Source organism: Lepidochelys kempii, chromosome 11, assembly GCF_965140265.1.
Source record: "Lepidochelys kempii isolate rLepKem1 chromosome 11, rLepKem1.hap2, whole genome shotgun sequence".
In the NCBI taxonomy this organism is placed as follows: domain Eukaryota; kingdom Metazoa; phylum Chordata; order Testudines; family Cheloniidae; genus Lepidochelys; species Lepidochelys kempii.
Genome location: NC_133266.1, coordinates 62,994,690 through 63,018,705, shown reverse-complemented (window position 1 = coordinate 63,018,705; position 24,016 = coordinate 62,994,690). Strand labels below are relative to the sequence as shown.

General features: G+C 45.1%; 1 protein-coding gene across 3 annotated transcripts in view; it reads left to right on the top strand.

Moving 5' to 3' along the window:
* The window catches only part of KLF7 (KLF transcription factor 7), a 66,958-nt gene that overhangs the window by 26,733 nt on the left and 16,209 nt on the right, over positions 1-24,016 (top strand). For 2 of the 3 annotated variants that reach the window (XM_073306618.1, XM_073306617.1), the window contains exon 2: positions 15,171-15,786. In XM_073306618.1, the coding sequence (XP_073162719.1) occupies positions 15,171-15,786 (616 nt within the window). The remainder of the gene's footprint in view (positions 1-15,170; positions 15,787-24,016) is intronic. The other variant, XM_073306620.1, reaches the window with a different exon arrangement.

Sequence of the window (24,016 nt, the reverse complement as noted above, 5' to 3'; positions counted from 1 at the left end):
GTCGTTTTGTAATATATTTTGCAGGGATATTCCGCAATAAGCATAAGAACAAGCAAAGGTGGCAGGGTTTAAGAGATGCAGTGACCCTCACCTAGACGTACTTCTTCCAGTAGGGCAGCATTTGAGAAATGGTCATTCCTACAAGGGAAGATTCATGATGGGAGCGGCCAGTGGGGAGGGGGAGGAGGTGGCAAATAAGATCAGAGAGATAGAACAGAGCCTGACTTTGTGGCGGGGCAGGGGTGTCATGAAAACGCGGGGGAAAAAAAGCTTCTGACTTGGAGACAGACAGACAGACAGTCCCCGTCCCCCCCATTGACTTGGCTGTGCTCATTAGGAGAGAAATCTCTAAAATCTTAGTGTCAGAGCTCCTTTCATCCTGGATACGCCACCACCCGGCCTTCCTTTCCCTGGTCTCTCTCCTAGGTATCCTGCTTCCAATAAACCCAAGGACTCCGTGCGCTAGTCTGCTGCCTCTCTTACTGTATTTCTTATAGGGGCAGAGAAAGCGGGGAGCGTTCCTGGGGCAGGCACGTAATAATAGGCTTATCACAATGACATGACCTAACAAAGCCCCAGCACATCAAGATGTCTTGACTTAACTACAGGAGGGTATGCAACATGGGCACCAGGAAGTGCTGGCTTCCAGCAACAAGACGTTGCATCCCTTCTAGGTTCTGTTTTTACTGACTGCCGCTATTCATGTTTCACTTAAACAGCACTCGCTCATTGGTAGATCTCAAAATGCTTTATAAACGTGGGTAAGGCCCCACAGGCCCATTTCACCAATAGCATATGGAGCTGCAGTAATTTACATCCGCTGATGATATGGCCCAGGTTGCTGAAGTGGCTTGTTCAAAGTCATCCAGAAAACGAGTGGCGGAGCTGGCAAATGGAACATGGGTCTCCTGACTCCAAGTCCCATGCTTTAGCCACTGGCTGCAGTGTCTGCTAGACAGTACATTAACAGAATAGCGATGAGGCACAACTGAGAATTAAGCAATCCCTAGTTAAATGCTTGGCAGGCCAGTCCTGCATTGTGGGTGCACTACCGCCAGGATTTAATAATTGGGCTCAATTCACAGAGGGCTGGAACTCGGGAGCAAATTCTTTATAAAGCAGTTTTAAAAGAGAACTACTTGAAAAACAAACCCGTACAACAACTAGCATCAATTGCCATACAAAGAGAGAAGGAAGAATCAGTTAGACGGTGGCCACGCACAGGTGATGAAATCTATGACTGGCAAGTGACAGTGGATGACGTGGATGTGCAGGTCACCTCGTGAAATCTGGTCCCTGTGTCTGTAGTTGTTGCAGGGGAGGGAGGGAGGTTGGGGGGTAGAAGGGAGCCATAACATTCAAAACCAGTGTGTGGCTGCTTTTATGTATTTCCTGTTTTCCCTTTTTGGTAACACTGGCATTAGTAAAATATGGGAGATTCATCATCAAATAGAATAATTTGTTCTTTTACAGGACATGCCAAGTTCTGCCTTCACTTAGATCCACCCAACCACAGTGACTCTTTATGTGTCTAACCAAAGGCAGGATCTGGTTTGGAATGACTAGAGGCCATCATGCTTAGCTGGTGTAGGTGGGAGCAACTGGAGGCAGTGGGGTGTTGCCCAGTTACACCAGCTAAGGATCTGGCTACCTTTTCCATCCTTTAAAAAAACAAAATCTGATTTTTTTGCTCAGTGTAAACAAGTTGGAAGCTTGAAACTGTAATCTGCTTTTTCTGCACTGAGATTTGTGTTTTATCCCCATGGAATACACATTGTCTTGCATTTGTGAGATAGCTAATGGCTTTAAAAAAAATTACCACCACAAATTACCCAATAGATAAAACCAAAAAAAGGCAAATCATTAGCTTTTTTATTGATTTTGATCTAAGAGTTGTTGGGCTGTTTGAATCTCTAAGCTGAATTCAGACCATTGATCTTAGTGTAACTGGGGTCATAGTTTGGCTCCCATGTGTTTGTTATGATTTAGAAATGGTATAAATGCTCTTCATTCTATTTGTCCTGACTGTGTTCCACAACACATTCCTCTCCTTACCCCTGCTTCCTGTTTCCCAGGCAGGTCCCACCACCTCTTCCTCTCAGCAGCCAAAAATAATATAGAAGTGAACAATTTTTTGAGCCGAAAGATTTAACAGTGAATGGGCATTGTAGGAAGAGAGGACTCACCTAGTGGCTAAGTTGATGTAGCAGCTCTGTCTGCTGTACAGTCCCCTGCTGACAGTAATGCCATCCTGCGGTAGGTTGCCTCATCTTGCGACTCAGCCCTCCAGTCGGGTCACATTTTAGTTCCACACTCTTTCATGGTAACAGAAAGTCCAAACAACTCCACAAGACCTCGTGTCAGGTCTCCGGCCCCTGACTCTGGGTGCAGCAGTCCTTACACCCCTCTCTCTCCAGGCTCTGAATTGTCCCCCTTACATCAGGGGGCTTCATACTGCCTTCCCTGTGGCTGGTGAGGGAACCCAGGCCCACCTTCTTGGTTCCAGTCCAGGGATGCTAAGAAAGCAGCCAAGTTCCACACCGTTAGACACCTTGCCGCTGCCTCCCTGGACTCCTTCCTACCGTGCGTCTTTCCTTAGGCCTTTCCCCTCAGTCCCTTCCTGGGTGCTTGGTAAGAAGCAGCATCTTCTAGGATACTCCTCAGGGGTCCAGTTCCTACCCTTGCAGCAGGATAAGCCAGAGGCGCTTACTCCAGTCTGTGTCTTCCAGACAGCTCCATTTTCTCGTGCCCAGAGAGGGACTGTAAAGTTCTTCCCTCTCCCTCTACAGCCCCTCAAACTCCAGTCCAGTGGCTCAGGACAATCCACCTCTAGTCCCAGGCTTCACTGCTCCTAGTTTCAGACTTCTATCAGCCTTTAGTTACCTTTCCCCTGGGCCTCCTCCCTTGCCTTTCTTTCCACTGCCCTCTGCTCCTGCCTTCCTGAAGCCCCAGCAGGGTTTGATCACCAATTGTGCCCCACACCCCTCCAGGTGCCACCCAGTGGCCTAATTGGGCTCCGGCTCCTGTTAACCCAAAGTTAAGATTGAGAAATCAAGCCTTTGGGTTAGGAATTTCAACTTAATGCTGCTCCTTGTTGATACACCTTAAAACTAGAGCAGAGGAAATAATTCATATTAATAACTTTAGTTACGCCTCATATTTTGAGTTTATTCATCAAACATCTTCTTGAGTTTTTAGTTTATGGTTTGAGTGTGACTGTTCGCAATTTTGAATACAGTGCAGAGTGAAATCTTAATTCGCATATGTATGTTAGTTGATGGGGAGGAAATTTAAGCTACTCATGGATTTTAATTAACCAACTCTAAATAGTACATTCTGAGTCTGTGAGCCAGTCCAGAGCTATCCACCAGCATGGGTTCTTGCCCCACTTGCACCATGTGGGTAGACCCTATTGTGGAATCAGGACCTGGAATATGGCTCTACTTTTTAAAGTTCTCAGCCATCAGCACCGTTTTTATTTAATCCACTTCTTATGGCATTTTTACTGTGCTCCCTGGGACCTGATCCATTGAGTACAGTGGGAGCTGGATTGAGCAATTGTTAGAAGCTAACTGTCTCTTCTGACTATTTATAACTCTAAACGAGAGATGGGCCCAAACAGGAAACAACACTGAAATCTAAATATTAACAAATGTAGGTGAAGTTTGCAGCTAGGCCTAATTTTGCAGCTTAAGGCCATGTCTTCCACTGACACCGAACCATTCTGGTTTGTTACACAAATAAGAGGATTCTTCATCAAAAGTCTAACACTGTATTTCCTCTCTCTTATATTATCCTTATCTAGCTACCTGCAATCTATATTACCCAGTTGTGCTGGTATGTAACTTTGTGTAGGAAACTCTTGTTTGTATTGTATATTTCTATGCTGCTATTTGATGGTTTTCCTGGCTTATGCAGAAGGATAGCATTAAGGTTGAATGCTCAGGTGTAACTTTTGGAAGTTCTTTACTTCTGAATGCTTGCTATACTGACATTACTGGTATTTTTTTTGTTTGTTTGTTTTTTGCGTGGTTGGTTTTGCATGGAATTTTTCTTGGTTTCTTTAAAAAAAAAAATCAACAAAAATACCCTTGGCTATTCTATTTACAGAGTAGCAGCCGTGTTAGTGTGTATCCGCAAAAAGAAAAGGAGTACTTGTGGCACCTTAGAGACTAACCAATTTATTTGAGCATGAGCTTTCGTGAGCTACAGCTCACTTGCATCACGAAAGCTTATGCTCAAATAAATTTGTTAGTCTCTAAGGTGCCACAAGTACTCCTTTTCTATTCTGTGTAGAGTCTGTCCATTTCTTTAATCCAAAGATGTTTATCCAGATACCTTTGGAATTCAGCCATCCTTAACCAAAGCATCTTCTAAGCTTGGTCACGCCCCAAAGTTATATATATTTTAATGAGCAAAACTGGTGTAGCCATTTGGAACAAGGTTTGTTAGATTGTTAACTCAATGACCAGGTTTTGATATGGCTTGATTTGGGATGGCCTGCATTTGGTAGGATCTAGGTTCTGACTGGTTTCTAATTGAGACACTTGGAGCATCCTGGGTTTAGGACTCATTGGCCAGATTCTCCCCTGGTACAAATTGGTGTAGCTCCATTGAAATCAGTGGAACTTTGCCAACTTATGGCAGCAGAATATCTGGTCCTTTGAGTTTATTAGGATCCTTGGAATCTGGGATATCCTTGGCTACATCCTGAAATTATGTCGCCACAGAAGACAGAAAAACTGTATTGTCAGTGTGTAAAATGATGACTCTCTGTGCATTAATTAAAGCTGCAGAACTGGTTTTATTAAAATTTATCTTGACTGCCTTAAGTATCAAGGAGATCTTCAAAACAAGCCAAGTTTGAAGTTTCTGGTTTCAGCATCTTTATGTTCTCATAGATGCCAAAAATTCTGTTTGCAACATCTGGGGAAAGTATAGCATTTTAATTGTGATGGGAACAGATCAGTAAAAAAATGTGTTTTTTGCAGTTGAGTTACACAGTGGCTATTTTTGCCAAACATATTTCCTTGAAAGTTCACCTTTGGGGTGGAGACCATGCAGGGAAAATTTTCAGCACAAAAGGAATTTATTGTGAGCAATAAACCCTGTATCCTGAGTGACACATTAGATCTAAATGATGCAGCAGAGATCACAGAATTATCCAGCACTGCCTTTCCCCCCCGACTTAGTTGCCATCTAGCCCAGTCCAATCGAATCAGTGTCATTCACTGTGGGTAGCTTATTTTGATCACAGAATCCTAGAATATTAGGGTTGGAAGGGACCTCAGGAAGTCATCTAGTCCAACCTCCTGCTCAAAGCAGGACCAGTCCCCAACTAAATCATCCCAGCCAGGGCTTTGTCAAGCCTGACCTTAAAAATATTAAATTAAATTTATTTTATGCCCTCTCAAATGTTACGCTTTCAATGGGCTGCAGATTTTTGCATTGATAATTAAGAACTGCACTATAGGAGCTGCCAAAAAGAAAAGCTTGAGGTTTTGGCAGCTGGGTGAGGGACAGATGATGGCTTTTGGAACCCAGGAAGTCATGATCGCCGGTGTTGGCTTATATTATTCAGGAGGTGGTTATGCCTTTTGGTAATAGGGAGGAGAGGCATCTTTTTAACTCCCTCTTTTGGACAGCAGCAGAGGGAGATTTTGCATTTTGGGGATGGGGGCTTTGCCTAGAATTCCTCATCCCCCACTCCACCCACGGGTTGCCCCACTGTACTCCATTCCAATATCCACCGTTGTGGCCCAAAATGAGAGAGCTACATTAACTCGATGCTACTGCCAATCTGATCAGCAGTGAACTAGTGTATGTGGGCACTTTACACTGTTGTGATCAGACTGCAGGGGATTTTACAGGTTTCCGAATGATTGTTTCAGGCTGTCTTCAGATTCAGGCAGATGTCTCGGTTTTCACGTTCTGCAGGCTTTCTTTGCAATCATGAGACTTGTGCAGTAGTTTATAGATGACACCTTTTTTACATGCAACTGAAAAACAGGAATTAGAAGGGGAGTTGGAAATTGACCTTAACTAGAGCAGGTGCTCTAATAAACTCCCCTACAGGAAGAATCCTTGTAAATAGTGTAAACTGAGTCTGAAGTTCAGACCTGCAGATACAGCACATTCAACATTTTCATTTTCTGTCACAGCCTAATCCAAGTACCAAATTTATTAATTAGGTTTTGGATAACTTCCAGGTTCAGTGCTTGATGTCCCATTATATGTGCAGTAAAATGGCACTTAAAAGTAACTAGCACATTCCAGATAAGAGAACTGCCTATGGTCTGCTAGAAAAATTCAAAATCAAGATGTAATAAAATATAGTGTCAATAAAACAGAAGAATCAGCTGAACAGAGCGAGTAGGTCCCTTATTGAGTTTCTGTCCTAAATTCCTTCTAGGTATTTGGGCTTTTGTTAATCCAGTACTGACCTTTACCCACCCCATCTCCCTTGTGGCTCCCTCACTCCCAAAACAACTCAGACATTTTTAAGTATTATGAAGATTCCACAGAGAAGCTAGATGCTTCTGAACTGAACTTGCTTTCTTAGAGGGCTCAGACATATGGGCCAAATTCTAATATGTTACCCAGCTGTAAATGTGGAGAAACTCCATTGCCTTCACTGGTGTTATCTGAGATATACGCTGTTGTCACGGAGGTCGTGTCTACGCATGGAAAGTTAATCCGGAGTAAGATAGGGTGTGAACTTAAAGTGGTCTAACTATTCATAATTTAACTCCAGGTGTGGTTGCTCTTATTGTGGAATAAAGATGTCCACAATCAAGAATAGCTCTTCTGGATTTTTTCAAGAATAGCTCTTCTGGATAATTGCCCATGTAGACAAGCCCGTAGAGTGCTATTGGGGCAATAGGGTGGGATTTGACAGTGTTCTGAGTTTACCTTACTCTGCTCTCATTGATGTCAGGGGTAAAAGTCCCTTTAACTTCAACAGGAGCAGAGTTAGGCCAGCATGGAGCACTCGTGAAAATGGCACCCATAATATCTCATGTAAGTTCCAACTCAGAGACAAGCACCAGGGCTTTTCTGGCTTTGTGCTGTACAGGCCAGAGTATACTGATGTGTTTCAATAAATAATAATTGTTCCGTATTGAATGAGAGCCAGAGGTAAGGCACTACATAAACTAGGCAGCATATGTTTCTGGATTGATATTGGATCAGTGCTAATACAGCTTTAGGTAGAATCATAAAATACAGACCAGATCCTCTGCTGGTGTAAAATGGTATAGTGAAGTAACTGGAGCTGCATAGGTTTACACCATCTGAGGATCTAGCCCTACACGTTTAAATGGAATACCAAAGTATGCAACACCTGCATTAACTTGGGTGCTATATAGACCACACAGTATTTTAGGATACATTTTAAGGAACCAATTGGCACTGGTAGGCATCTGTGTGAGGGCAGGCAGGGTTCTGTCTGGAACGTGAGGGTTCCTAGCATGTGATGTTCAGAAAGTACTTCCCTTGCAATTGTATTTCAATGGAGAAATCGGGCTGAGGTATTTTAGGAAATGGCCACACGCGAGATTGCCATCCTCTGTTAGCCAGCTCCTTGCGTGAGTATGGAGCCTAGTACAATCACATCCTGTCTGTCACTCGTAAATCATCCTTACTTTGAGCTGGCTGAACTGTGAAGCAAGGTGCAAAGAAAACGATCCCTTGTTCATTGGGGCAGGTGGATTGAAGCCTTCGGTCACTTTTTATCCCTAGCCTGTAAAATCACCCTGATGGCAACCACTGGTCTCTGTTCTTATTGCATACCTGATGTGAGCTATTTTCCTCTTTGAGCGGGAATCTTCAGAGTCTTTATTGCTGTAAATCATATAGATGCTTGCTGATGTTGGCTGCTGAGGTCCAGTAGACTTCCTGCACTTCAGAAACCTGAAGTACACCAGACAGACCTCTCAATGGGCCTTGATTATGGACTGAGTTATTCATTCAGGACCTGAATTCCCCTCTGCCCCATAAAAGCATACTCTTGCCATTTAGAGACAGTCTGCTTATCCTAAGGGATTGACCATCAAAGAGAGGACACTTCACCTATATTAGGGGCGGGCAAACTTTTTGGCCTGAGGGCCGCATCGGGTTTCGGAAATTGTATGGAGGGCCAGTTAGGGGAGGCTGTGCCTCCCCAAACAGCCAGGCGTTGCCTGGCCCCCGCCTCCTATCTCCCACACCCCCGCCTCTCATCTCCCATCCAACCCCCCTGTTCCCTGATGGCTCCCCCAGGACTCCTGCCCCATCCACCCCCCTGCCCCGCTCCCTGTCCCCTGACCGCCCCTGGAACCCCCTCCCCCACCGCTGCCCCATCCAACCCCTCCTCTCATTCCTGTCTGCTCCTCCGGGACCTCTTCCCCATCCAACCACCCCTTCTCCCTGACCGCCCCTGGAACCCCTGCCTGCCCCCCGCCGCCCCATCCAACCCGCCCTCCTTCCTGACTGCCCCCTGGGGACGCCTGCCCCATTCAGCCCCCCCGTTCCCCACCCTCTGACTGCCCCGACCCCTATCCACGCCCCCGCCGCCCACCTCCGAACTCCTCTGCCCTCTATCCAACCCCCCTGCTCCCATCGCGCTGCCTGGTGCACTGGTGGCTGGTAACGCTACAGCCGTGCCGCCCGGCTGGAGGCAGCCACACACCGCGCAGCACAGAGCACCGGGTCAGGCCCAGCTCTGCAGCTGCCCCAGGAGCTCGCAGCCCTGTTGCCCAGAGCATTGCATCAGTGGCGCAGTGAGCTGAGGCTGCGGGGCAGGGGCCGGGGGGCAGCCTCCTGGGCCAGGAGCTCAGGGGCTGGGCAGGAGGGTCCCGCGGGCTGGACGTGGCCACGGGCCATAGTTTGCCCACCTCTGACCTATATCCTCTCCAACCAAGGTTCAAAATCAGCCCAGCTCAGAAGTGAATGAAAGCTGCCCTCTGATGGCTCTTCAGAAGAGGAGTCTGGTAGTCAGTCCAATTCTCAATGGACGGGTCAACATCACACCAGCCACCACCACAAAAATGACAGTAACGGGTGCACTTGCCGGCAGGGCAGCCAAGGACTCAGTGGGCATGGAGACAGAGGTACCCTCTTACCTCGAAAACTGGTCGATAGGATCAGAGCTCGGCATCTGACTCCCTTCAGTCCCTTGGACGATCCCACTATGTTCCTCCAGGTCAAGGCTGAAGGCAGAGGCCGGACTTCATGAACCTAGCAATTAAGAACAATAACAATGCATTGTGGGGGCGGGGGTGAAGGAAAGTGGCTTGTTGTTTAACAATTCGACAAGCGAGGGCAGCAGCCAGAGCCATGCCTCCTCTAGTGACTTGGGGTAGAGAGGAAAGTCAGGTAAGGTATTCAGCCTGAGCAGAAAAGGGCGTGCGGGGTAAAGAAACTTTGTTCCTGCACCAAAGTACCAGCTCTTAGCAAAGGCAACAGCAAATGGGACTGTGGTTGGGGGTACAGGAAGGAGGGTGCTGGAGTTCTCTCTTGTCATACCCCTTCCTTTTTGTTAACGGCTTTGTTTCTAATGCTGATTAGATGGAGGCCTTTCTTGGCTCAATGTTTTTTTTCCTATTGCCTTGGTGGAGGGATGAGGGTAGGAGTTGGGTTCCCCCTTTTCCTGCCCATTATATTGTTTCTTTTTCTTGTGGTTGTTTTCTTTCCCTCTGTGGGGAGATGGGCTCCTTTGGCTGGTTTTGGATTTCAGAGGCAGAAGGCAAGACATGACCAGCTGGTGTCTTGAACTGACACAGGTGCAAAGACGGCGGGGGGTGGGGAGCCAAGAATAATTACAGGTTTCTGAAGCGTCAGGCCTTGCCTGAAAAGGGCTCGCCGAGAAATTGCTCTTTATGGAAAATTGGTGGTGAAGCTGAAAAACTGTCAGGACCACTATTGTTGTCATGGTGGGGGTAATCCTGCCTTAAAGGGACAGTGCCTCTCTGTTCCCTCTGTGGGAAATGAGAAGAGAGGACACAGCCTTTCCAATGTCAGCGCAATTGAAATTTCATGTGACTTGTCATTGGATTTAATGGCCTTGTGTCTCTGTCGGTGTCTCTTTGCTGGAACCTAAGATTATGCTCTGTCTCTCTCTCCAGAGCTTTTTATTTATTAACCCCTGAATCTCTGTGTCTCTCCCAAGAGACAGTGGGTAGCTGGAAGAGAAAGACAAAATGAAACAAGCAGCAGGGCTGCTGACAAACTTGTTTCTTTTTTCCCTAAGGGGGGAGATTTTCAAAGGAGCCCACCTCATTCAAAGTCAATGGGAGCCGGGTGCCTGACTCCAATGTGTGCCTTTTGAAAATCTGCCCCCACTACCTGTTATCATGCATCTGGAGAGATTTGGGATCCCATATTGGATCCACTGCCTGCAGTTCCAGGATCCTAGTTTAAATAGAAAACAGGCCTCCTCTTTTCTGAAGGTGCCCTGCCTTCTTCTTGTCTAGCAAATGCACGAATAGCCCAGGGACAGTAGCTTTTGTGGTCCGGTGCCGCAGATTCTAATTGTGATTCTTGCTGCCTCGGGTTTCAGTTTGCTGAGAGAAGTGGCAGAGTAGGACTGTGAATGACAGGCTTATAAAATTGTTACTGGTGCCCACAACAGCAATATCCATGGGATCTGTAACTGGTTCAAGAAACAGTTGTTCATCTTGCAGCTGATCAATGCTCTCTCATTAGTAGTGCACATTTCTGCTGTGGCTTGTATGATTTGTCAGTGAGTGGGAGGGGAAGAGTAAGTGAATGTCCACAGACTGGGGCCTTTCCCGCAAAAGAAATCCTCAGCATTCATTTAAAGGGGGAAGGCTGCAGCAAAAAGCATCTCCGACAATCACATGTAGCCAGGGAAGTTAGGCAACAGCAACATGTGACGCTCTTACAACTTGCCCAAGTGTTTAATGCTGACTCCAGGAGTTTCAAGCTTCCTCTTCTCCTCCACAAGCAGAGAAACCTCAGAGGATGAAATGGGCGGATGTTCCAGGGGCTGATTTGCATTGTGCAGCAGGAAATGGGAACCCTTCCAAAGAAACTAACTGAAGGGGGGGAGGGGAAGACAAATAAGCAATTTCTCGACTCCTGAAACAGGATTGTCAGCGGAGCCACACATCACAGAGAGATGACAGAAGTCTCAGGTTCTTAGCATCTGTCTTGTACCAGATTAGCTTTCATAACATTATTCTTGGATTTTGCAAATTATCAAACCTGAGGGCCTGGTTTCAGCGCTTCCCGGCCACTGTACTTCAAATGCTAACTGAAAAATAAAGGGATCAGCTGCTGGTTGCAGTCTCTTCAGTTCCTTGTGGAATGTAGCATCCCCAGTGGCAATATAAACCGAGACCCCCAGTGCATCCCAGGAGTTACCCTTCCAATATCTCCAGAGAGAGGTGCTCTGAGGTGAGAGCAGTAGCCTGGGACCTGGGAGATTTGGATTCAATCTCCTGCTGCACCACAGACCCCCAGGTGTGACTTTGAACAAGTCATTTGGGGTCTCGGTGTCTCAGATACCCATGTGATAAATAGGGATAATAGTGCTTCCCTAAAGAAGAGGATAGTTGTGAGGATAAATACATTAAAGATTGTGAGGCACTCACATACTAGTGTAATGCAGGCCACGTAAGCAGATAAATAGACACGTAGAAATAGCCTGTGTCTACACAGGGAATTCGCCCCAGTTTCAGCAGCCAAGGTATCTGTACCAGTGTAGACAAGGAAAGCCTTTGTATGGGTGCAATGATTTGCATGGGTGCATGAAATGATTTATATGGGTCCAACTGCAATAGTTGCTTAGATTGGTGCTAATTCCTATAGACCAGGCCTGAGAGAGCTTTATGAATAACTGTGCTTTATCCTCTTCTTTTGACCTTTCCCCCTTACCATCATACCGGGTGGCAACCAAAGTCAATAGAAGTACAATCATCTCTGTGAAAAGGGCATGTGCTCTTTTTGGAGCAAACCTATGGGATCAGATGTTTACTCAGGGTCCAGGACTCGGCTCAGAGAAATGGTGTGCGCGTGACTCAAGCTCCACATACGATTAGCCAGGCCCCTCTGCAGTCAGCAATGAAACAATTGACAAGATTGCTATCTGAACAGTCACTAGAGTCAGCATCCCAATGAGAGGACAGCATTGGGGCCAGATCCTTGGGCTCATGTAGATTAGTACACATCCATTGACTGCAGTGGAATTACACTGATTGGGGTCAGCCGAGTGTCTGGCTCAGCATTTCTGTTTATTTGCAGATTCAGTGATTGTGTGTACACTAAGCATAATTACAAAGCAGTTCCTATCAGGGCTACTGGTGGGAGCCTGACCGTGGGCAAGGCTCTGGAGGGCAGCCTCCTTTTTATAATCATTTTTTGTTAGACTTTCTTCAAGGCAGGTTCAGCTAAATGGGGATGTTGACTAGAAATGTATCCAGCTGCAAGAGCCTCATTATGCCAGGGTCCTGTTGGTGCCAAAACCAGTTGGAATATTTTGTTGTAAACCTTGCCCAATATAGACAGGGCTGTAAAGACAGCATTGGATTAGATTTCCTTTGGAAGATGTTATTTTGAACCATTAGACTCTAAACTGTTTGGACCAGCGCCCAGCACCAGGGGGTTCTTGTTCATGACCAGGCTCATAGGCACTATGAGAATGCAAATAAATAATAATAATAATAAGAGAGCTACAAACCCATATTTTAAAAAATGGAAGTTCTGCCTTGTGCCAAAGCCCCTGATGGGGCTGCAGGGAAAGTGTTAGGTACTGGCTCAAACCTTCCCCTATCCTACTGTACACGGCCAGTACAAAATACAGAGTAAGGCCAAGACTTTCCAAAGCAACTAGTGATTTTGGGGTATCTCAGGTTTTGGGTGCCCAGCTTCACACAAGGGTCCTAATTTGCAGAAAGGACCGAGCGCTCAGCCTCTCTGCCGTGTCTCAAGTTGGGCACCCATTAGTTACTTCTGAAAACCCTGGCCCTCTGTTATTAGTGGCGGACCACACCATGTTCAAACCCGGGAGAATTAGTGCTTAGCACTTCATTCTTCAAAGTGCTTTTACAAACCCTGTAGCTCAGAACACCCCAAGTGGTGGATAAGGAAGTAACACCTCCATTTTATAGGCTGCAAACCTGAGGCAGAGAAAGAAATGATCTGTTAAAGACTAGGGGGATAGAGGTCAGAACCAACTAAGATTTGATCTGCCGAGCTCCTGGCTCCAGCCCTGTGCACAGAGAGGTAACACAAAACACACAGTTATGTAAATGATATCCATGTGATACACTGCAGCGCCACGTTACTATTTGTTATGCAGTTTGAATGCCTTACCTGCACTGTGCCCATGGCTCCATCTTTCTGCTTCAGGCCTCTAAGCTGCTTCAAACAGCTACCATTTAAAAACAAATAAAAAATGAATGGCCTGCAAAATATTTCCTCCTTTCCCTAGCCATGACATTTCTCCCACAAAATTACATGTGAAATAGGCAATACCCATTCCTAGATCCATGATGGGTTAAAAGTAACTCAGACACTTCCCAGAACTATCAGTGGGAGCTCTTTATACCCCTGCTGATGAGACCTTTATACCGTGAAGCCAAGAGTCTCTCACCTCTCTTCCTGTTTCGGATGGTTTGAGGCTTTTGTTTCTGGCCCAGGTGTTGAAAGGTATTGGATTTACAGGCTTAGATTTAATTGGGCATCCAACTCCCACAGACTCCTTTGAAAAATCTCACACTAATAACCCAACCTTACCATCTATGGTAAGAAAGGATGTGGACAAACTGGAGAGAGTCCAGCAGAGGGCAACAAAAATTATCAAGAGGTTGGGGCACATGACTTATGAGGAGAGGAGAGGAGAGGAACTGGGCTTGTTTAGTCTGCAGAAGAGAAGAGTGAGGGGGGATTTGATAGCAGCCTTCAACTACCTGAAGGGGGGTTCCAAAGAGGATGGAGCTCAGCTGGTGGCAGATGACAGAATAAGGAGCAATGGTCTCAAGTTGCAGTGTGAGAGGTCTAGGTTGGATATTAGTAAACACTGTTTCACTGGGTGGGTGGTGAAGCACTGGAACGGGTTACGTAGGGAGGTGGTGGAATCTCCATCCTTAGAGGTTTTTAAGGCCCGGCTTGACAAAGCCCTGGCTGGGATGATTTAGTTGGTGTTGGTCCTGCTTTGAGCAGAGGGTTGGACTAGATGACCTCCTGAGGTCTCTTCCAATTCTAATCTTCTATGATTCTATGATATGAACATGCTCTTTCAGGGATAATTTGTAGAGGTTTCAAAAATGAATTAGGTAGATGATTTGTCTCATGCCAACTCTTGTAGATTTAGAATCAAGATGCGAACAGGGCCAGGCTTTTCAGGTAGAGGAGTGTGAAAAATAGCACTAATTAAACTCTGTAAAACTTCCCAAACTATTTCTAACTATTTTCTGTAAAAATAAGAATACCTGAGGGTATGATGTGCTGAAAGGCTTTATTGGCCCTCATTTGGCCACTTTTAAGTCAGGTGGTCCTCCTGACCTCAGGGTGAGAAAGCCTTTGCACCACAGCATTATGTCCATGCTCATAGTTTGTAAAAGAGAGGTGATGGCAAGTTTTGTGCAGTGGCCACCTTAACTCCACCATAATCAAGCTTTTTGTAAATGATGTGTGCTTGTTTAAGTAAAAGCCAGGTGTGCTCCACTGTACAGGGAGCCAGAAAAACCTCTAAAAATGACCTAAAATAGCTAGAGCAGTGCTTTGGATTGGGGTAATTTTGGGGGTGAAATCCCACATTTGTGTGAAGAAAGATTAAACAATTCTCTGGAAATGTTACTTTTTAAAAAACTGATGGCTACCTGAAGCTGCTCAGAGGTTTGGCTTGTTAGAATAATTCCATGTGGAGACAGATTAGTGGGCAGAGTGCAGGTGAGGCAATCAGAAAGTGCACCGGACACTCTTCCTATGGCTCTGCAGTTTATTACATGCATTGCATCACAACGTAGTTCCAAAGCTGGTCTGTACCGCAGGAGTAGGTTTATCTCGTTTCTTTGTGCATGACCACTTTGGTGTGTATAAATGTTATCTCTGAACTGTTCTGGACACAGAGAGATTACCATGCCTAGCCTCCTGCCGCAGCTGAGGGTTAATGCTGAGATGGGTTTCTAATGATGGTTTCTTTCCCTCCCTCCCCGTCCCCCCTGCAGACATGCCTTGAGTTGGAACGTTATCTTCAGACGGAGCCAAGGAAGATCTCAGAGAACTTTGGCGAGGATTTGGACTGTTTCCTTCACACCTCCTCTCCTCCAGGCTCAGAGGACAGTATCCGACGGCTGGACCCCATCCTGTTTCCAGTGGAGACGAGTACATGCGACAAAAGCACCAACATGGACCTTATCCTGTCACGAGACAAACTGCTGTCTGCGACGTGCCTCAGCTTGCAGCCCACCGGCTCTTCCATAGAGGGTTACGCTGCTGTCAACCAGGCCCAACTCAACGCAGTGACCTCATTAACGCCCCCTTCCTCTCCTGAGCTCAGCCGCCATCTGGTAAAAACCCCACAAACTCTCTCCGCAGTGGACGGCACGGTGACATTGAAACTGGTGGCCAAGAAGGCATCGCTCAGCTCAGTCAAGGTGGGAGTGGCGGCGGTGGCAACAGCAGGCACGATAAAGAGTGGGCAGAATGACGGTGAGCAAGGAGGGGCAGGGGCCGAGGCATCCCCGGAAAACAAGAAGAGGGTTCATCGCTGTCAGTTTAACGGGTGCCGGAAGGTTTATACAAAGAGCTCCCACTTAAAGGCTCATCAGAGGACTCACACAGGTACTGGTGTAGGATGCCTCTCTCTCTCCTTGTTCTCCTGCCACCTAGCCATTATGGTCTCCTTTTATTTCTCTTTTTTAAAAGCCTTCCTCTCTTCCCAAAAGTCAAAGCCTCTAGCTATGAAATGGGGGCCGCGGTGGAAAAATGTTGTAGGCCTGCATCTGTGTCTGAAGAGAAGGGGGAATTCATGCTTTACCTGTTGTTGTCTTACGTGTCGCTGAGATCTGCTTACCGGGTTCTGGTGCAAAATCGGTGCAGGTTGCCTAAGGGAATGGGATGCCCAATTCCCATTCAAATGGTTGTTACTGAAATATGGGATTTGGATGCCTCGTTTCCACAGGTGCCTTGTAAAATTTTAATTTCAGTCAAGTCTTATTTGGTTGAAATGGAAAATATTGTAGGTAACTTTAAAAAAAAAATCCAAAGATTGTATTCTAAATCTGAAAATATATATATATAGAGAGAGAGAGAGAGAGAACTGGCTGGATACACTCATAAATTCTGGCTCTGTTTGGCTGCTCTAGTGATGCAAAGGAGCCAGAATGTACTGGTGAATCTGAGCGCTGTGTGTGGGTATGGGGAAAAGGGAACAAGAGATTAGGCTGTAAAGAGGGAGATTAGGTGGTTGTTTTGGGGAATATTTAATAATGGGGTGTGTGAGTTTCACGGTCTAAGCTATTTGCAGCATACCAAATTGGCTTAGATTTGGCGATTGAGAACCCACAATCCCCTGTCATCTATTTATAGTCCCTAGAAGCTTTTTGGTTGCAATATTCATTGACAATAATAACTGTGAAATCGACTAGTATCACTGCTTTGTTCTAAGCTTCACATGTGATAGGCGACAATAAATTCCCATTAGCACTATCTTATCATGTGATTATTCTCGTTTCCAGAGGGATTGCTGTAATCAGTTTCTTCAATTTTACATGAAAATGTGTGGCCTCTTAACGATAACTGCACATTTAATTCACGATTGTATTGTACAAGCGGATTCCTAGACGCTAGGTTGGTCCTGCAACGTGAAAAGAAGCACGTTGGACCAGTGCAGTAAATCAAACATATCTGTGGATTGTTGAGAGCTGCATCCATCTTGCTCTCAGTAGCATTTAAGAAGTTACATGGTGTAAAACATAAATCGTAATGTAAAAATGGATTTTTTTTAATCATTAATATGGGCATTCTGAATGCTCCCAGTGGTGGGAGCCATGTTGCCACAAGTAACCTCACTTGTGATTCAGCCAATGAAGGAGTAGCCCCATCAATGTGCGCTTGAGCAGGGGGGTAAATGTTTTACCACCTCTGGCATTAGGCTCCATTTTGAGAATACTTTGCAGTAAGACAGACACCTGTCACCACTGTCAGACTACATATATCAGTCAAAACGTTTACACTGGAGAGAGTGCCCCCACCAGAACCATCAATGTTAATGTGTGTTTCAGATTTGAAACCCTGATCTCTCCAGAGCCAAAGCCACTGTAGCTTCTGCTCTAAAACCAGAAGTGAGCTATCTTCTGGATCCACTTCAGATGTCACACAGGTTGGCAGAGAATGAGACACATTTCACAAGAAAGGGCTGACCTCATGAAATTTTCAATATCTAAGATTGGGGGACTTGCAAAAGTTACTGATCTTGTGAAATTTCCACTGTTTGGAATCAAAATCTTGCAAGAACAGCCCACCGTGTTTTTGATGCTTTTGAACTACAAGCCGTCGACCTGGTTCAACATTAAGCCTGAACTCCAAACCTGTAGCCAACCAAGATCATTGCCTCAGCCCATCTGTATTTCAAATGTTTTATAGTTTATGGGTGGGGAGAAGTGTTTCTCACTATGGCCTTGAATCTGGAGAGCCTTACCTGTGCTGAATAGAGGTCCTAGCCCACAAATCATCCCACTGGCTTCAGTGTGTTTACTTGTGGACTGAAGTGCCAATAGGTGTAAACAAAGATATCAGAATAAGATCACAGATTATTTCTTGGCTTTCGGAAGAGGTCCTACTTGGCTTTCACAGAGAAAGGCCAGTGACAGAGGTGGTTCTGAAAGCATGAAGAATACCCAACTGCGGAACTTTCTCCACGAATGTCCTGCCTATGCTACAGATACAGCCCTAGTGGTGGACTCAGTTACATCACAGCTGTCCCCAGGAACAGTTGTAAAGCACAGTTCTGTTGTGCCGTCGCGGTGGGACACCTCACTTCATTTTAAGAGCAGTGTGAAAGCCATGGGCATGGTTTGAGGATCACTGCATTGTAACAGGATCTCCTTCCACGACTGCATATGTAGTATGATCAGGAGCTTAAATCTGATCACTCCAAACAACAAAGCTAACACAAGGAGAGAGTCAAACTGCCTCCAACACAGAGACAGTAAATGTTAGAGGGGAGTGGCTTGGGAAATTCTGGGCTATATATTGTACACGGCTCAAGCTGTCTCCTCCCAGCCCCAACACCCAAAATTATAGACAAGAAGCAGTCATCTCGCTTGGTTCTTTGTTTTCGCATGCAGCCTGCTTGGATCTGTCGTCGGTATAATGTTGTTGTTGATTGTGAATTTGGCCGACAGTGCCAATGGCCACTAGCCACTTGGCTCAGTCAGTAGCTGAACTAGGGGATCTGAAATGATTGCAAGATATTTTACTTTGGCTGGTAGCTCGCTTGTGAGTAATACAAGAGCCATTTGCCAGTTACTGCTCTGTGCAGAAAGGGCAGGATGGCGCTTACAGACAAAGAGTTCTCAGTATGGGGTTCAGACCAAGCAGAAGGAAGATCACTCAACTCGTGTATAAAGACAACATGCCGGATCAAAAGGATTCACTCCTTTCCATGAAAATTAAAACCATGTCTGTTGGGGGAAGACTTTTATTCCTTTTCGTTTGTATGTAACGCTGACCGGACACTTGGCTGGCTTTATTTAGTGTGTGATGATCCAAACGGAGCCAGGCATGCTACAAAATGATAGCAACTCACTAGATCTGACTTTTTCTTATATAGTGTGTTTATATAAGCAGTAACATTTAGAGGTTTCCTGTCAGGATCAGGATCGCAACATGCTAGGTGCTATACAAACTCCTATTATTCTGCTGCACCATATGTAAGATTCAGGAGATTATTATATGGCACGCTTGATGCAAGATTTTCACTATGAAATCATCAGCCTTTGGAAAGGGATGAACAACTATCTGTATAGAAGAGAACTTAATTTGGAAGGGACAGTATAATCTGAACAAAACAGAAGGGAATGGGAAATACGGAGTAAATGGAGAAATTAAAATGGAGGTTGTACAGACTGAAATGGGGGAAGCCAAGCAGTGGGTAGGCATACGTGTGTGACAATGAACTTTATATGGAAGGAAAAGGTGAGCTGGGTGTCGGGGAAAGTCGTGCAGCTAATGTGGGAGTGAGGTGTGGAATCTAAATGGAATAAATGGAGTCGGGCTGGCTGCAGATGTAATCCAACCGTAACACATTCAATTGCACTTAATCACATAGCAGACATCAGCGCAACGACAGTTTGTTTCTTTGGGAAACAGGGATTTTAGCCCAGTCTTAAATGCATGGAGCTGAATTACCAATGTAGCGGAGAGCAGAGGGGGAGCTAATTGGAATGGTCAAAAAAAAAAAAAAGTCATCAGCCGCCTCCTAAATTAGAAGGCAGGATATTGCTGGCGAGGGTCTGGATGCAAACACATCTAGAATTGAGCTGGCACATGACCTAAAGAAGGGTTAGTCACCACGATTCATTTTGTCCCTAAGCTCAGAGGCCAGTGGAATAGAGGGCCTATAAAGCTTGTCGTATTGGACTTCCTTGTACTAATATGGGGTGGAGGGGGAGTATAATGATGGGATGGAGTCTTTCTGGCCAAAAATAAACACCACTGATGGACTTGCAAGGAATATCCTTAAGTTGGGGATTTTATTCAAGATGACCCTCTGATAGGTCCTGCTTGGGACTCCTTTGAGTGTCTTTTGGGATGTTCTGGGGACTTCAGGATTTTTTTTTTCTTTTTAAAATTGGGATCTGGTGAAATCTAACTTCCCAGTGCTTTCATTTCCCCAGGTATCTTAAGGGCTTTAAGCAGTAGCCTGTCTCACATTGTCTTCCCATTTTACTATATAGTGTCTTTTATCCAAAGTGCTGGGTAAGAATAACCAAACCCAAACAAACCAACCACTTGGTGGTCCTGCAGGAGAACAAATTATTAGAGTTACAAGAAAAAGAAAAGGGAGACATCAGGTCATTAGAAGCAGCATTAAACAATAGGAAGGGATAAAGGCTTCGAGATGGGATTTAAGATAACAATGGGAAAGATATTTCCAAAGAGGAAAAGTATAGTATTTCGAAATGGCAAGAGAAGAAGGAATAGTGGTACGAAGAGAGAGAGGTAACGGGAAGGAATAGGAAGTCAGGGAATAACTGGGGAAATAAGATGATTTGATAGCAAGACCAGTGATAGCATTAGCGTGTGAAGTAATATCTACATTGTACTAATGAGATAGTGCAAGTGGGTAGGAAGCCAGCCAAGCAAGAGGAGAAAGATATGAATAGCCAAGCAAAGCAAATTGGGGGAAAGAAATTTGGAAGAGCTGCGCAGACAGCATGGAAGAAATCACGACCGGAGATGGCCTGCCTTTGGCCCAGGATTACTGCTGTGCCAAAAGAAAGAGTCACGGCTTTATGTGATGTTTAGAAGATAATCTGCAGGGGTTAGCAGCATGACAAATGGAAGGGCAGGAAGGGAGTCCTTGGTCACAGATAATTCCAGGCTTTCCTATGTGTGACAACAGAAACAGTAGGTGCACTTAGCAGGAGGAAATCCTTTCTGGGTTAGATTTACTTTGGGGTAGTTGGGTGTATTTTTGCATTGCTAAACTTGAAGGGTTTTTTTTGTAATTTGAATAGAAGTGAAACTAGAGTTCATCTAGACTGATTAAAATGAGCCTAGTCTGGGTTTTCCCTTCCTGAGTCTGTTTAATGTTCAGCTAGTTTTGGAAAAACTTTGCCATTTCACTTTTGAAAGTGCCCAAGTCTTACGCCTGTGAGAGTTGTGACTGTGGAAATGGGCCCTTCAAAGGTACTAGATCATAGGAGAAGATCTACATAGACGTAAATTACCAATAGATAGTACTTACATTTTAAAACTTTTTCTTTATCTACAGACCAGCTGCAGCAACATGCAAGGTCCCCCATGTGACACGCCAGTCTGCTTCAGGGGCCACCTCTAGTGTCCCTGGGTAGCTATCTCCATAATCATTCAGTCCTTGGTCTCGGCTGAGGCAGAGCAGACAACGGTGTCAATTGTGTGGACAACAATTCTCAAGTAAGGGGACTGAGCCCTTATAATGAGACCCTCGTCTCATTTCACATGGATCTCTATATGACCATTGGCTCATAGTTGTTTTTGGTCACTGCTGTCCTGAGCTGGATTAGGAACGGTGGCTGAGGGGTGAAAGACTTTCTCCTGAGCCAGTGACTTCTCTGAAACACCCGTTCATTCTGAGAGGACCAAATCCTGTCGTCATACAGATGGGCAGTGGGAGGAGCCTTGTGTGGAACTGAGGAGTTTTTTTTCCATAGAAGTCTGGCGACTGGGTGTAGGGAGGTCACTCCCTAGGTTGTGCTTAGCGCAATGCCATGGGGGCTCGTTGTTTGCTGTCACACAGGTCGGCTTGGGACCAGGACCTAGACAAGGAAGATAATTCCTTTGCCCTTCCCTGTGACCTGAGGGGGCATGGTGCTGCTGGAGATGCTGACTCTTGGAATAGATGACCTCCAGTGGTAATTTATGGTCCCATGGCACTTTCTGTAAAGGTAGAGATGCTAACGCTGTGTTCCCAGCCATAATGAAGTTCAGGTAATTGCTTTCTGCTTGCCTAAGTTCTCCCTGCAGTTTCAATTCACCTCCCATTGTGTAGTGGGATTATGCATTGTTAAAGAGTTGTGTTTCTCCTGCAGTGTAACTGCATTTCAGTTTGTGGTGCCTCTGTGTTCACATACCCACCTTACGAAGGTGATGGGAAGCTTAACCTGTGAGATCACTGGATGCAAAGAGGCTACGGACACAAGAACTAGTTGTGTACTGTTAAGGTTCCACAAGATTCTCTAATATAGGAGCTGGGGGACAGAGCATGATATCTACTGAGGAGATGAAGAGCATTTAATGAAAGTATGTGACCAGTAGTAGGGGATAACTTTGGCTTTGGCAAAAGAAGAGCTGGGGCTGGAGAAGGGGGAGCAATCCTTTGAAGAAGAAACTTCAGCAAAAATAAGGTCACAGAACCAAGTACATCATCACAAATGGAAAATACAGATACCAACACCAGCAGCTTAAAAGCAGAAGAGATGAGCAAGTGATCCGGCCAGGAGAGAAGACCTAGATAGCAACAACATTCCCGAACCTAGTAGGAGAAGCGTAATGGGATACAATAACTTCTGCAAAAAGAAAAGGAGTACTAGTGGCACCTTAGAGACTAACCAATTTATTTGAGCATAAGCTTTCGTGAGCTACAGCCCACTTCATCGGATGCATTCAGTGGAAAATAATTTCTGCCTAGACAATCAAATACCTAGCAAAGGGAAGTAATGCACTGTGCAGCAAAGCTAAGGGGGAGATTCTGATACCTGTACTCCCTTTGAGTGGCACCTTACTCCTTGAGCCATCCCACTGAAATCAATGGCACTTCCTGCAGAGTCAGGCAGCATTCAGCAGCAGTAAGGATATTTGAATCTGGCCCTAAACTGTTTCTCTGCATTGTTTTTTCAACATAGGATGATGGAGAAATCTCTACTCTGGCGATGCTTTTCACACCTAGCAAAGGTGAGGACCAGTCAGAGATGGAAACAATTGAAGTTGTTAAAATGCAGTCACAGTTACATCGCTGACTGGATGTGACTGATCTGAGCATTTCAGAGGAAACCAAGGTTGAAGCATCTGAGCCACTAACAAAACGATGTGCTTGAAAATGTGCCCCATGTATTGTGTCCACACCGAACAGAAGCCTGAGGATGACTGTAGGTAATAGAGAACTGTGCACCTGATGTTAGCACCCATTGGGAAAATTAATTTAAAGACAGATAAAGGACCTGGATAGGACGGGGACAACCAAGCATTGTTTTCGTAAGTTATAATTGTGCCTTTCTAACCTGCTGCAGCTGTTGGAGAGTGCGATCAGGACATAGAGTGACCAGATGTCCCCATTTTATAGGGACAATCCTGATATTTGGGGCTTTTTCTTATATAGGCACCTATTACTCCCCACACTCTGTCCCAATTTTTCATACTTGCTATCTGATCACCCTATCAGGACAGGGTCTAGAACCAGGGGGGATCATTTTATTTACTTTTCAAGAAGCTTATCCACGTGCAAGGAATTTTGATAAGCTATAATGTACTGTAATGGATTAAAAATGATTCAGAGACAGGGGCTTCCATCTAAGGAGAGTTTAAATAATAGGCTAGTCAGTTTGGAATGGAGAAGGTAGAAGCATAGAGTACAACCCAAATTATCCAGATTTCTCAGAGGGTATGCAAAAACCTTTGTATGACTGGGGAATCAAGCCTAGCAGGCTTAAGTCTTTCTCTGCTCAGAGTCATCTTTATGTGTTACAAAGAAGCCCAAAGGGGCATAAATCCAATTGTTTTGCTTTGCAAATCAATTTAAAAACAGATGAGAATACTTTTTTTGTTGTTGTTGCTACATCTGATTAACTTGTGCCACTTATTGCTACAAGATCTTGAGGCAAATGGCTGAGTACAAATTAAAAACATTAGATATTTATGGGCTAGAGTTTTAAAGTTGGATGCCTAAATCTGTGTTTAGGCATGTAAGTGCTACTTTAGACAGCTAAACCTTTAGTTAGGCACCTAACTGTTAAACTCATATTTGAAGATTGGGCCCACAATGGAAAACATCTGCAGTTCTACCAGCTAAGATAACCCTTATAAGGGCTTGTGTTTCAAGATAAAAGCTGATCACCAGCTGGGCACAGAACGAACTGTCCCCTCATGGTATAATATTGCACAATTAGAAGTATAACACGGGATTTTACACCTTTCCCTGAAGCATCTGCTCCTTTACCTCTGACAAAAACAGGATATTGGGATAGCTGGACAATTGAGCAGTCCTAGTAGGCCAATTCCCATGTCCATACATGATTATTAATGCAGTAGAGACTTCTGGAAGCAAAATGTTATTTAAAGGTGGATGATTTTATATAAATACTTGTGTATT